This window comes from Caretta caretta, chromosome 16 (genome assembly GCF_965140235.1).
Source record: "Caretta caretta isolate rCarCar2 chromosome 16, rCarCar1.hap1, whole genome shotgun sequence".
In the NCBI taxonomy this organism is placed as follows: domain Eukaryota; kingdom Metazoa; phylum Chordata; order Testudines; family Cheloniidae; genus Caretta; species Caretta caretta.
This window is the reverse complement of record NC_134221.1, coordinates 22897188-22912630: the sequence shown is the minus strand read 5'-3', so window position 1 is coordinate 22912630 and position 15443 is coordinate 22897188. Positions and strand designations below refer to the sequence as shown.

The following is a 15443-nucleotide window of genomic DNA, read 5'->3' as shown; positions in this document are numbered from 1 at the left end:
GCAGTTTTTTATCCCTTCCTCTCTTACGCTGCTGTTGTGGAATGATCATATCTGTGTCTGCTGGAAAGCACAGCTATAGGGTTTTTCCTCTTGTTGCAGAGCTGTTGGGCTTTTCCAGCTTTACTGAATGGTGTGTCTAAGAGTTTTGTTCCTCTTTATTGTGGGACTTTTGATATACCTTTAAATTAATGTAATAGTGCCTAAGAAAAGAGCTCGTAGTGATTGTAATAACTGGTGTGATATCACTTTTATCTGGGCCAAGCCAGGTATTGTGTAAGATCACAGTCCACCATCTATCAGAGGTAGTTGACAGAGATCTCAGAAAAGAGCAAGCTGTTGTTTTTTTTTAAGGGCGTGGATGCACAGACCAGATTTTCACTTTATGAAACATAATAGCACAATGCTTAGAATGGCAACGACAACTCTACATAAACTTAATTGACTTTGAGAAGGCTTTTGATAGCTTTCACAGGACCAGCCTATGGCGCATTCTGTGGGCATATGGAATCCTTCTCCATATAATGAACATCATCAAAAGCTTCTATTCCAATTTTACAGGCAGTGTTGATAACAGTGAGCTCAGTTTTGAAGTCAAAATAGGAGTACATCAGGGGTGTGTCATATCTGCTATCCTCTTCAAATTGCCATCGACTGGGTAATGCAGCGTACACAGAAGACATGCCAAGAGGCATTATCATGACCTTTAATATTGCCTCGTCATCACCACTACGGATAGAGGATCATGTTCTCACCAGTGTAGAATAATTCAAGTACTTGGATAGCCCCATCAGCCAGGATGGTGGAACGTGCCAGGACATCCGCAACTGAATCAATAAAGCCAGGAACACCTTCAGCTTAAATACAGTCTGGAAATCATCAAAATACAATACCAAAACCAAACTCAAGATTTATCAGTACTTTCAACACTACTTTTTAGTGCAGAATTCTGGGGAATAAGAAAGTATGACCTGTCCAACCTTTCTTCATTTCATACAACCTACCTCGGAAAAATCCTCCATATCTTTTGGCCCAGAACAATCTCAAACCAAGACCTATTCACACAACCAAGAAGATATGAGCACCGTCATTGCCAATAGGCGTTGGAGGTGGATTGGCCATGTACTTCAGATGAAAACTGATTCCATCACCAAAATAGCAATAAGATGGACACCTGAAGGCAAGTGAAAACGAGGCTGTGCAAAAACGACATAGCAAAGAGCTGTGGAAGCTGAGCTGAAAAGCCTGCAGCACAGCTGGGGAACCATTTGAAAGACTTGCCAGAAACAGATAGGGGTCGAGGAGCTTAGTCACTGCCCTAAATGCCAGAGGCATAATAGGAACATGATGATGAGGATGATGATGAATGGTGCCTAAATGCTAGAGTATATAAATTGTGTAAAATTAACATAGTGGTATAAGCTCTGCATGGTGGTGTAATCTCTCTCTTCAGTATTTCCATATTCTCTTGTATAGGTGTGAATATATTATCGGAAGTCAGTTGGTGACATAGGTTAGTCAGTTTTGTCCTGGTGACAGTGCTTCCTCAGTATGTTTCACTCAATTGATGTCAGTGGCTATGATGTTTTAAATTAACACTATCTACCATGAGATGTGATGCAGCATTCTCTTCCCATTATTGTTTAGGCTTTTATAATTAATACCACACTAGTGCAGTATTATTTTTGAATTGGGTCTGGCTTTTTTTTTTTTTTAATCTGAATCAAAGAGAAAATTTAATGAAATTATGTGGTGGGGCTTTCATGCCTGGCATGAAGTTATAGTACATTACACATTTTTTCAAGGTAGCTTCTCCATATTCCTGTTGGTAGGGTGCTTGCATACTCATGCCCATGCAATGGTGCTCTTGAGCTTTGAGAACCTTCTATGATAACAGAGCCCATTGGGACCTCACAAATACCCCATTGTGGTTCTGAGAGGTCAAAGCCGATGTAAGGGTAAGCTGTGCAGCCCGCAAATGCCTCCATTCCTTCCTTTCCCTGGCTAGCTGCCTACATAGGGATGTTTCCTCCATGCTCAGAATCTTGATTGGCGCTTTTTTTTACGAGTTTCTCCTGTTTTCTAGTAATTGTTTTTAGCTGTTAGTTAGTTATACTAATATTTAGATCATTTTAAGTAGTCTTTAAAAGTTTTTACTTGGTTTATGTGTCACTGCATGGTTAGTGTCTTGTTTTACAACATGTAGAATAAGGTGCTGATTTGTGTGGTGCTGTAATTTAACTAGCTGTTGTAGTTTTGTTTACGATCCTAGGATATTCAAAAGCTTGAGGGCAAAATCTCATTACATAGGATTGATAATTGCTTTCTAATGAATATTCATCATGTCTAATTACTTTAGGCAAATTTTGCACATACTGGCTTCCTAATTTTCGCACTAAGTCTGTGTCTGCACTATACTACATCACTGGCAGTGGCATGTGGTGTTAAGTGTAGCTACATGTTGCAGTGAACAGCACACCATGTCCACACTGTGGTATGTAGCTACACGTTAGTGAAAGGCTCTGGCAGAGGAAGGCAGCTGGGAAAGGCTCCAGCAGGTGAGAAGCAGCAGGAAACCACGTTGCTTAAAATAGCAGTATAGACAGGGAGGCACATCTTGGGCAAATGGAGAACCATGTAGGATACTCAAGCTCATGCCTTACCCTTCAAGTGTCTTTAGTTGCCTAAGCCATGCCTCAGCAATTACACGGCTACTTATATCTATGCTTGCAGGGCTACACAGGTATGTACACCGCACATTGCCGAAAGAAGCATGCAGTGTACACATACCCTGAGTATGATTTTTGATAGGATCATTTTCTTGCACTGAAATTTAAGATTTACAATACCTCTGTTATATACCAAGTGCTTTAAAGTTGATGCAAATTCAAATGTGCACATTTTTCATTACTAGCTTTTAAAACAATATTAAACAAATTATGTATACTTTGTTTACATGCAGTATCTAACAGAAGTAAAGTCTCTCTAGCATGCACTTCAATAATAGTTTGTAAAAATGTTAGCTTTGGAATCAATACAAAAAATAAATGGTAGAATATAAAACATTTACCTAAAAGAATGGAGAAAAATTACTCTTAAAGATTACTTTTCCCCAAACCTTTTCTTTACTTTTTATGCTTTGTACTCAGATAACTAAAATATCCTTTCTAAACTAATTCAACAATTTTTAGTGTTGTTTGCCAATACAATGTTGCCTTCAGTCTAAATTGTGTATTTTTTTTCAGTCAAAAGTATAAATATATGTGGATTCTTCCAGGCTATGTAGAAATGTGACTGTGTAACTCATGGATCAGTAGCTGATGATATGATGTGACATTTCAAAAGCTCAATTTTGTAAGTGACAAGTGACTTCATTGTCCTCACATTCCACTTCGTAATGCATTAAAGGTTACAGTGAAATATTAATATTATACATTAGTCTGAAGATAAGATCTGTGTCATTTTTGTTACTTGAAACAGGGTTTTGACATCAGCTAATTTACACTAAATGCTAATGATACAGCTCTGCTTTTACAAACCCAACCTCACATGCCCCAACAATTGATTCAAAGAGAATTAAAAATAAATCAACAATGAACTTTTGTTTTTCAAATTGATTAATGTTCCTCTACCAGGAAAATTATGGATACTTAGAAATGCAGACAAAGTGTTAGTTTAAGAAACATATTCTCAGCTCATTGCATGATGCAGTAGCTGCTTGCTCTCCATTAGTGTTGGTGGGAATTACACTACGAAGAATATTCCCCTAAATGTGAATTTTTTTTTAACAGATTTATCTCAGCATTCAGGGACATAAAATAAACCTTGATAGAGTCAGTGGTAAACCACTCTTCTTTGTCGAGTGCTGTCCCTGTGGGTGGTCCACTCCAGGTGACGGTGCGTCCTGGCGCTGTTGATCGGAGATCTTCGGTAGCAGTGCCTGGTCGGGACGCACGCGCTCGGCTGCTGTCTCATAGTCTCGTTAGAGTCTGCCTGAGTGCGCGTGTCCCACATCTCCATCAGTTCCTTCTCAACCGTCCTCGGCTGAAGACGGGACTCAGGGCAGTGTTAACACTCTTCCCTGGTCTCTGAAGGAAACAATCACAAAAATATAGAAATAGTTAGTTAGTAACATCCCAGTTGTTTTCCTTCCTTTGGAATAGTTACTTAGTTTAAAAAACAAAACAAAAAAACATCGGCACTGAGCCTGCCTGCCGCTCATGCAGCAGCAACGGACCTCTCACAGGGCACACACAAGAGACCCGCGGCACTGGGGAAAGCTAAACAAAAATCTGTGTATGCCTCAGAGCACAGATCGTGCTCAGCGGAGCCAGACCCTAGGGAACAGGAACAACAGTTCCTGAGTCAAGACGACCTTTCATTGGCACCTGAGCCTAACTCTCCGCTCCTGGACACACAGTGCTCAATCTTTGACCAGCCGCTCTCCCCTCCTGACCTGACCACCTTTACTGACAGCAAGCCTGATATGCAACAACAGCAGGAGTTCTCCCCACCTGCCTCTCCTCCTGCACCAGAACCTTTTACACCTCAGATCACGGCAAACCACCACCAGCCTCAGTTTCCCTACTCCCCCCCCGCTCCCCCCATGGGTGGCACCTAACTTCTCTTATCCCATGCCTTGGCCTCATTGGTACCCTTGGCCAGCTCCTACTGCCACTTGACCTCATGCTTCTTCCACCAGACCACAAGCTCCTTCTGCGCCTTCAGCTCCATCTACTTCTAGAGCGCCCGAACCCCACTCTGAAGATGTGGGCCAGGGACCATACCCTGATTCGCCAAACCCCAACTCTCCATCAGCTCCAGATGGAGCCCTCATGCCTCCGCCTCCACAGAATGTGGATGACCTGAAACAGTTCCAGGAACTTTTCAAGAGAGTGGCACTCAGCCAAGAGATCCCTTTAGAAGACGTCCAGGAGACACAACACAAACTCCTCAAAATCCTTCAACTCTCTGCGCCCTCAAAGATCGCGCTTCCCATAAATGACTCACTCCTAGAACCAGCTAGCACTCTCTGCCAGACTCCAGCCTCTATCTTACCAACTTGCAAAAAGGCTGAACGCAAATATTATATTCCTGCTAAGGACGTAGACTTTTTATTCTCTCACCCACAACCAGATTCTCTTGTAGTGGATGCTGCGACCCACAGGACAAAACAGCCACACTACCGGCTCACCCCTCAAGACAAGGACCTCAAACATCTTGATGCCTGGGCCACAAGGTTTTATACCTCCTCCACTCTGCAATTCAGAATTGCAAACTACTCTGCCCTACTTGCAAGCTATGACTTTGATAACTACAATAAACTCTTTGACTTTACCTCACATATTCCAGAGGACAGGAGAGCAGACTTTAAATCAGTCCTTGTCGAAGGCCAATTTGTTTCCAGAATGGCCCTACAAGCATCTCTAGACATGGCAGATACAGCTGCCCGTACTACCGCAACTGCTGTGGTTATGCAAAGAGCTTCCTGGCTCTCTGCATCAGGTCTCCCCAGAGACCTGCAGACCAAAGTGGAAGACCTCCCCTTCGATAAAGACAGATTTTTTTCCAAAAAAAAAACCCAAAACAAAACAGATGAGGTCCTTCACACCATGAAAGACTCTAGAGCAGCCCTAAGCACCCTGGGCATCTACCCATCAATTCCCAGGAGACAACAGTATCAACCTTACCAGAGGCCACGTACACAACAGTATCACCGGCCTCAGAACAGACCTTAAGACCTGCCTAGGAATTGCCCTAGACCTCCTAAGAGCAGACAAAACCAAGCGCAAACAGCTACTTCCCACCCACTGGGAAATAAACAACAAATTTGAAGCGTTGGTTGAGGGTCTGCAGGACCATTCCTTAACTCCACTGCCTACTTGCCCATTTGGCCACCACCTCCAGGATTTTCACCATGTCTGGCAGAAGATTACACAGGACCGTTGGGTCCTAGAAATAGTTCAGTCTGGCTACTCCATCCCTTTTATATCCCACCCTCCTACCCTTTCCTCTTCTCCGTCACTCTTCAGGGACCCCTCTCGCAAGCACCTACTTCGTGTAGAAGTGGATCACCTTCTATGGATAGGCGCAATGGAACCCGTGCCAACACAACGAGGAATGGATTCTACTCCCATTACTTTCTGACCCAGAAAAAGACAGGGGGATGGAGGCCTATACTAGACCTACGCCGACAGAACAAATTCGTAAGAGTACAAAAATTCAAGATGGTCACACTAGGCACAATAATACCTGCACTGGAACAAGGGGACTGGTTCACAGCCCTTGACCTACAAGATGCCTATTTTCACATATCCATTCATCTGGCCTAAAGACGCTTCTTATGCTTCACAATCAGACACGAACATTTCCAATACAGGGTACTCCCTTTTGGACTCTCCAGAGCACTGAGAGTATTCTCTAAAAACCCTAGCCATAGTCGTGGCCCACCTCCACAGACATGGGATCATACTTTTCCCCGACCTAGACGATTTCCTCATCAAGGGCAACTCATACGCCGAGATGCTTCAAGTTACCTATTTCACCATCTCACTCTTCCACAGCTTGGGCCTACAAATAAATGTCCAAAAATCCACCCTGATGCCTACACAGCAGATTGAATTAATTAGAGCTCACCTGGACTCAGTTTGAACCAGAGCCTCACTACCACACACCAGATTCCTCACTATCTTACACCTCATACATATGCTCTCTGATCATCCCAGGATACAGGCAAGAATTTGCCTGCAGCTCCTTGGACACATGGCAGCTACCACCTTCATGGTCAAGTAAGCCAGGCTGCACATGAGATGTCTTCAGGGTTGGCTCAACTCAAACTACAAACCCAGCAGGCACAGCCTCTGCACACTACTGACTCCTCCAGCAAACGTACTAGCTTCCCTGCAATGGTGGACAAGACCAGAGAGCCTTTGCATTGGCGTTCCCTTTCAAGAGCAATCCCCCACGGTCATGCTCACCACGGATGCTTCCCTGATAGGTTGGGGAGCGCATCTGGAGGGACACACAGCACAAGGCCACTGGTCTGTGCCAGAGACGTGTCTACACATAAACCTCCTAGAGCTCAGAGCAATGAGACAAGCCTGCCTCTATTTTCTTCCCCTAAGAAAGAACAAATCTATCCGGACCCTAACGGACAATATAGTGTGTATGTTTTACATCAACAGACGGGGGAGCATGATCACACTCCCTATTCACAGAAGCCATCCGATTATGGAATTGGTGCATACAACACCACATACAAATTGTTGCGTCGTACTTACCCAGCTGTAACAACACTACCGCCGACACACTCAGCAGACACTTCTTCAAAGGACGTGAGTGGGAATTGCACCCCATAATTCTACAACAGCTCTTCTCCCAATGGGGCACCTCATCAATAGACCTCTTTGCCACAACCCAGAATCGCAAATGCCACCTCTTTTGCTCCAGAGTGGGATTTGGGACTGCATCTCTCAGAGACGCATTCCTCACAAGATCAGAGACGACAAGGCCCGGGTCATACTCATTGCCCCAGCTTGGCTGAGACAGACATGGTGTCCTTACCTGCTCCACATATCCGCCCGTCTTCCACGGACTCTCCCCAACAGACCAGATTTCCTTTCCCAGGACAACAGACAAATTCTTCACCCCATAGCTCCAGAAACTCCACCTGACACCATGGTTCCTTCATGGTTCCAGACCCACGAATTAGCCTTTTCTGAGCAAGTCCGATATGTCCTCCTGCATAGTAGAAAAGACTCCACTCATAAAACTTACCTGCAGAAGTGGAAGCGGTTTTCCCTGTGGTGTTCAAACAAACATTTATCACCCCATATCTTGATCCTTCCTAACATCCTAGACTACCTCCTGGAACTAAAACAGAATGGACTCTCACTCAGCTCCATCAGGGTACGAATATTCACTCTTTGCCCACCCCACCATAAAATGCTTCCTCATGGGCCTACAAAATCTCTATCCCGAGATTTACCTATCTGCAGCTGCATGGAATCTCAATCTCGTTCTTCGCGGTCTTATGAAACCTCCATTCGAGCCCTTAGTTACTTCATCTCTTCTTCATATGTCCATGAAGGTAGCCTTCTTCTATAACATCAGCAAGGTGGGTAGGGGGAATAAGCGCCCTGATGGCCTACCCTCCCTACGCAACCTTCTCCAAAGACAAAGTTACCCTGCAAAACCACCCTAAATTTCTCCCTAAGGTGGTACGCACCTTCCACCTTAACCAACAAATATACTTACCTACATTCTATTCCAAACCTCACATTACTCCACACAAGGCAACGCTGCACACCCTCGACGTCAGATGAGCACTGGCCTTCTATTTAGACAGGACTAAACCATTTTGTAAGTCTTCCTGCCTATTTGTCTCCATTACCGAGCGATCAAAGGGTGCAGCAGTTTCTAAACAACAACTTTCCAAGTGGATCTCTGACTGCATCAGATCCTGTTATCGCATTCAAAATGCTCAACTGCCCGAAGGCATCAGAACTCATTCTACTCGAGCCATGTCAACATTCATTGCTTTCCTCCATAATGTACCCATTCCTGATATCTGTAAGGCGGCCACGTGGTCCTCTGAACACACATTTACTAAACACTATGCTATCACACAGGATACCACAGCAGACTCCATAGTGGGCCACACAGTACTGTCTACAGTACTCACTGCTGCAACTCCAAAGTCCCACCAGCCTTAGCGGGTACTTTTTCACATTCACCTGGAGTGGAGCACTGACAGGGACAGCACTCAAAGAGGAAGAGAAAGTTACTCACCTTGCAGTAACTGAAGTTCTTCAAGATGTGGGTCCGGGTGGGTGCTCCACTCCCCACCCACCTCCCCACTACTTTGGAGTTCTATACTGACTTCTCCACAGTAGAGAAGGAACTGAGGGGGACGTGGGACGCGTGTGTCCAGGCACACTCGAACAAGACTGCGAGACAGCAGCTGAGCACGCTTGTCCTGGCCAGGCACTGCTACCAAAGATCTCTGATCAACGACACTGGGACACACTATCACCTGGAGTGGAGCACCCACGGACACACATCTCGAAGAACTTTGGTTACTGCAAAGTGAGTAACTTTCTCTTAGCTTGCAACCTGTAATTGGGGATGGGTGAATGGGTCCAGAAAAAGTAACCCAAACCCTTTGGTCAAAACTTGAATCAAACCTAAATATTTAACTGCTCCTGATTTTTTTTCAAATAAGTGTGATATGAGGGGTGAGGGGATAATTGCACTTCCTGTTTTGGGTCCAGAAGTGGAAATAGACTTGGAAACATTATTCTTGCTGTATTATCTAAAACAGCCCAGGAAGTACTAAAAATCTATAAACTAGCTACATCTGTATTTATAGTATCTGAACATCAGTCTTGCTTAAAAGCCTGTTTTCTATTCTATTCCAGTTTCCATATCCAAGAGCTTTTGTCAAGCGTCTGGACCAAACCTCCAAATCTTCAGTTTCCTCCATTTACTAATTTAAATTTTTTTTCCTTATGTTTGCAAAGGAGAACTGTGTTTTACCATAATCGTGAACCTACCAATCTGTGCAGAGCAGCACAAGAGAAATGAATGCAGATGCGTATACTTGAAGATCTGGTCACCATACAAGGGTGATACAGATCACAGTCTAACAATTTTAAAACCCCTTTTGGCTGTGAAATGCTGTGTTAGATTGTGAGCTCTTGAGAGCAGAGAGTGTCTTATTGTATGTTTTTACAAGTGCATTGTACATTTCAGGACTACGTAAAGTTCTTAGTATTAGAATAGTGCTTTCCCCTAAATGTCTTGTTTTGAGTGGTGCATAAGGAACAGAACAGGTAAATTGACAAAATGTGGGCAGGATAGGAAACAGGCATACGGAGACGAGTACAGGGACAGACAAACCCATGTTACTGAAGAACATTTTTAAGAATTAGAACTTAACCAATACAGTGAGTGTTTACTATGGATTCCACTTTTTCTTTCTTAATAACACTATGCACCATCCACAAAGAGCATCGTATCTATTTAAATAAGTTAACAGGAAAGAAGGGTTTTGAGATTACAATAAACTGGTTACACTTGGAAAATCTCCAAACTGGAGATGCTCATGGCACAGTAACGAAAAGAATTCTTGTAGCTAGGGCTTTTGACTCCTCGCTTTTCCTGTATACACATGTTCCTCTGTTAATAAAGGCAAGTTACTGACATTCAGAAACTCACAGATACCACATAAGAGGTGACCTTATATAAACCTACATAGAAAAGCAAAAGCAGCAGTCTTCATGGGGTGCAGCCTAATAAAGGCAGTGTTAAAAACTGGCTTGTCATTTCATCCCAGGAACCATCTCTGCCTTGAGATGTAAACAAGGCTGCAATGCAGCATCAAAAAGGGTAAAAAGAATATAGAGGCCTAAATATTGAAGCAGAGGTCAGACACCGCTAAGTGATACCCTCATAAACATTGTTAAAACTGTTACGTTATTACTCTTGTGTGATACACCAAATAAGTTTTGGACCCTTGGATTTTTGTGCCGATTACATCCCAAAGAATCAATTGTTTTCTGTATGGTTCAGTCATATTTTAAGATTAACCCTCTCCCATTGTGTCATTTATAGGGGACAAGAAAATCCTCCCACCTCCTTTTCCAGGTTTTGCATACTATTAGAATTTGCTTTTTAGATATTTTCTTGTCTTAGTTATCAGAAATATTATAGAAAATGGTGTGTTTCCCTCCTTCACCTAATTGCTGTAACCCTTAACAACGTAAGAATGACCATACTGGGTCAGACCAATGGTCCATCTAGCCCGTTTCCTATCTTCTGACAGTGGCTGGTGCCAGATGCTTCAGAGGGAATGAACTGAACAGAGCAATTTGTCGTGTGATCCACCCCTATCGTCCAGTCCCAGCTTCTAGCAGTGAGAGGTTTAGGGAAACCCTTCTTGATGTTGTGATCAGCAATAAGTCTCTGAATCCCAATGTAAATATATTATGAAATGGAGAGCCTGAGGCCCTAATAATCACATCAGATGGCTATCTAATGGCATAATCAGGCAGTAATTAATATTCCATGAGATTGGCAAATACTTTTCACAGGGTTGCAGTACAGTACTGGCTTCTGTAACTATGGTAGATTATTTATCTATTTTTTTAAAATATAATAATACTAAATATTCTAACATCTCTCCTCTAGCTATAGTATATATCTTAAGGCTCTGGCTTTCTAACATAGTGGTATATAGCTCAGTCATAAAAGTCAACTGTGGGCTTATACGTGGCATACAAGGTTACCAGCCTGGGAGTGATTTTTAAAAAATTGAGGGGAAAAACCATCTGTTTTTTGAGGAGTAAATTGTAAAATCTATTTTTATTCACTTTAATGGTTACATTTTTGCCATTAAATGTAAAACTACTGGTTCTGTGTAGCTGTATCATGGTGCAAAGAGCCTTGACTCCCTTCTAGAGAATCTCAGTATTTCTTCTTGTATCCTCGCAGCTTATCCAGGTCTGTTTCATCCCTAGACTTCAGTAGGTTTTAGTTCATGGGCTAAAAATAAGATGTGTTTAAAATATAGTCCGTCTTCATTCTTGACGCCCAATCAGACACACGTTAACTCCAAAAACAGGTTTTGTTGTTCACATACTAACAGTTATCCATGTGTTAAAACAAGCCAACAAAAACTGGATTGAAAATACATTAAAGGCTCTGGCATGAACCACAGAAACTAGATTCACAATTGAGACTTATTTCCCCAACATGGAATCCTGATGGGGCAGCCTGTTGTGCCTTGTTGTGTTGCAGGATAAGTCTTAGTTTAAGAACTGACATTAGAGACGAAGACCTGTTAGCTCACCTAGACCATTTCCTCTGCCAGTCACTGGTTCCCTGTGGTACAGTATATATCTCAGTGGTTTGTCCAGTTGCAAATGACTCCACTGCCTTCTGGGGACTACACTGCAACCTAATAAGTCCCACAGCTAAGTCATGCTTCCTAATGATCATTCTGACATTTCCTTTGTTTTATTTCATCCTATTATGTCTGTAGGTCACCCTAAACTGCTGCATGTCCTTGGAGTTTACACCTTTTAGATATACATAGAGAGTGTTGTCTGTCTTTGTCGTCATTTAGTCAAACTGTATGTATTTGACTCTATCTTTCCTCAGAAGTCTGTTCCTCCCTTCCTTTAAACATTTTCCTGAATTTCTTTTAATTTCATTTAAATTGTTTCTTATACTCCAAGCTGAGCATTATTCTAGGTATGTACTCACAAGGTACGTGACATTATCTTTGTTTCCCAGGGTAAATCCATTCATTCACTGCCTGCCATGCTGACCAATACCGTCTCATTGTTTCCTTGGACACCACTGTCTGTCTATATGCCTCTGTTGTCTCTTCTCTGATTCTTTGATTGTAAGCTCTTTGGAGCCAGGGACTTTTTGTTTTGTGTGTGCACTGTGTCTAACACAGTGGGATGATTGTCCATGACTAGGGTTCCTAGGTGCTATAGTAATACAAATACTAATAATTATTAATTAAATATTAATATTATTGCCTGCTCATGCAGTATTTTGACCCTTTCTGCTTCCTTGTGTTTTTAAGTATCTGTCCGTTTAGGGGTTCACAAGATCTCCCATTTTAATTCCTTCAGTAAATTTCACATTCTCTTTCTGGTTATTAATTAAGATTTTAAATAAGGTTGGGACCCAAATCAACTCCTCCAGCACCTTATTAGGCACCTCCCCACAATTTCATTGCCATTTATCTTTAGTTCTCAGTTTGTGTCAGTGTCCAAGCCAATTTGAATTAACTTTTAATGAAAAATTGTGAGAGTCAGTAGATCAAATGCTGAAGTCCAGGAACACAGACTCTTTCTTTTACCCATTTATTCAGTAATTCTAGCCAAAATGATCAATTTGCTTGGGGGGGAATTGTTTTAGAGAAACCCATGCTGTTTACGATTCATTAGTCCCAAGTTCCTACTGTACTATTGAGGTAACATATTTTTTTTTCTTCCTTAATATTTATACCGTTGTTTCATTACATCTCTAAGCTACTCACTAGGTGGAAATTGCCAGAATCAGGCTTTTTCTGCCATTTTTTTATTTCCTCCCTCTTCCCTTCTGCCCCCGATTTTGATTCTGCTTCTGTTGCTTTGAGGAAGATGTGAAATGCTGTCTTCAGATTGTGTGTGTTGGGCGAAATATACTCTCAGATATTAACAAAATTAAGTCAAACAACAGTCATCATGAACCAGAATTACTCCACCCGTCACTAGCATTTGTTACCAGTGCAATGTATGTTCTGTAGTCAAATCTTCAGAGAGCAAACCAGTTGCTACTTCTAACAGATTATTTTATTTTATTTTATGATTTATTTGTTTATTTGGCCAGCCATTTCTTTTAAGCTTAGGTTTTATCTTATTTATGATCTTGTTTTGATTTATATCTTTCAGTTAACTGCCTGCATTCATGGGTCTGCAGCTATGCTCTACCCAATGTTCTGGCAACATGTTTACATTCCTGTTCTGCCCCCGCATCTATTGGACTACTGCTGGTAAGACTGTAGATCACTTAGATATGCAACAGTTTTATGAATCTCTGCATTTTAAGGTTTAAGTGTTTTTATGGTGTAACTGTTAATCTAAAAATTTATATGTGTATGTTAAATAAGTAGTTGATTCAGTAAGTCAAATACATTGTTTTCATAGCATAATATAATAGCACCAGTCTTATTAGTTACGCTAACATGATATATTATTACAGAATGTTACTATATACTAATTTTAGATCTGCAAGATTCACTATTACAGCATAGATTTTGTTTGACTGTTACATTTTAAATCAAGAAGACTCCAAAAATAAATGATACAGGTAGAAACAGATAACTCCTATTTTCCCATTGCTTTCCTGATTTGTCAGTTTATTTTTTCTTTGGTGCTTTCCTGTTACAACCTTCTATTGTGCTGTGTGAATTTAGAAATTGACATGATATTTGGGAGAGGGTGTAAACATTTTCTGTCTCTCCTGCTCCATTAGCATGGAGTTATAGCTTCCTACGGAAGGGAAAGAGAGCGGGAATTCTTTGACACTGGGTGCTCCCACATGTGAACTCAGTAAGCTTTCCTGTAACTCCCAAGATGCTCTTTGCTACTCACACCAATTTCCCATCAAGCTAGAAAGTTTCAGCCTGGAATCATTTGCATTTTTCTTCATTATTTAATCTGTCAACCAAAACTTTTACTTGGGTCAAATTAAGAATACATTCATTTACAGTGACAATGCACACAGGATGCTTGCCAAGCAGCTGCCTGCTATATATCCATACAAAGAAACATTTCAAGCACTGTTCTAGATTTTTAGAAGGGCCCTTAGTACATTCTTATAGGAAAGACTCCATTAAATCTTCAATCCCCAGGCCCTTTTCTTATCATTTGACAAAACAAATATGTAGGTTTCTACACAAACGATCATTGCCCTCAGTGAAGATGATGTGGCAGAAAATAATGTTTTTAAAATGGTCTAGCATGTGCATGTGGGAGGTGGAGTATAACTATCAAATCTGTTCTTCATTAGAAAGTCATTCTATATGCCAGTTGACCTTAGGGTACACCGACATGGCCAAAAAAACCCCCAGAATTCTCAGTGGCGAGTATCAGAGTCTGGGACTATAAACTTGGACTCATGCTATGACACTAAAAATAGCCATGTAGACATTCCAGCTTGGGCTGGAGCTTGGGCTCTGAAGCCTGGGGAAGAAAATAAGTTTCAGAGTCCAAGCTCCAGGCTGAGCTGGGGCATCTAATGGCTATTTTTTAGCACCATAGCATGAGCTCCAGTCTGTAGACCTGGGCTCTGTGATTTGCTGCTGCAGGATTATTTTTGCCATATAGACAGACCCTTAGTGGCAGCTTCAGGATTTGTGAAGGAAGCTATTTATTCTCCTATCGCAAAGAGCATGCCCCAGCAATGGTTTTGGAAATGTGCTGAACATTATTTGGTCCTGTCAACCGTCACAGTTGAATGTATGTTGTTTTTTAAGTTCTGGTTCAGCTACCCCTGTTGCAGACAACATCTACTGTCAGGAACCGGTACAATTCTTAGTGCAGACAAGGTTTACAAGAACATTTGCAACAGCCGAGGAATACAAAGACATGTATAATATGTAAGGTTTTCTTCATTGTTAACTAATGCCGGTCAAAAAGCACAGAGCCCAGATAGCTACACTTCTCATGGAAGTTGGTCTCACAGTATTTATAGTCTATTTATGACCTCTTATTTTGTTTGCAATTCCCCTTTTATTTTGTATCTCACACCAATAAACTTTGTTTTAACTTGAAAAATTAGATGGGCTATTGCGACTATTGTGTTGGGGTTACCTGGTCTTGGATGACTTGGTGGGAATCTGAACCTGATCTTGAGGAGTGTGAGGGAGGAGTACCGTTAACAAC

The 15443-nt window shown here is 41.8% G+C and overlaps 1 protein-coding gene across 9 annotated transcripts in view; it reads left to right on the top strand.

Moving 5' to 3' along the window:
• DENND1A (DENN domain containing 1A) overlaps positions 1 to 15443 on the top strand; it is a 421003-nt gene that overhangs the window by 187321 nt on the left and 218239 nt on the right. For all 9 annotated transcript variants that reach the window (XM_048822735.2, XM_075120368.1, XM_075120369.1 and 6 more), the window contains one exon: positions 13449 to 13549. In XM_048822735.2, coding sequence (XP_048678692.1) covers positions 13449 to 13549 — 101 coding nt within the window. The remainder of the gene's footprint in view (positions 1 to 13448; positions 13550 to 15443) is intronic.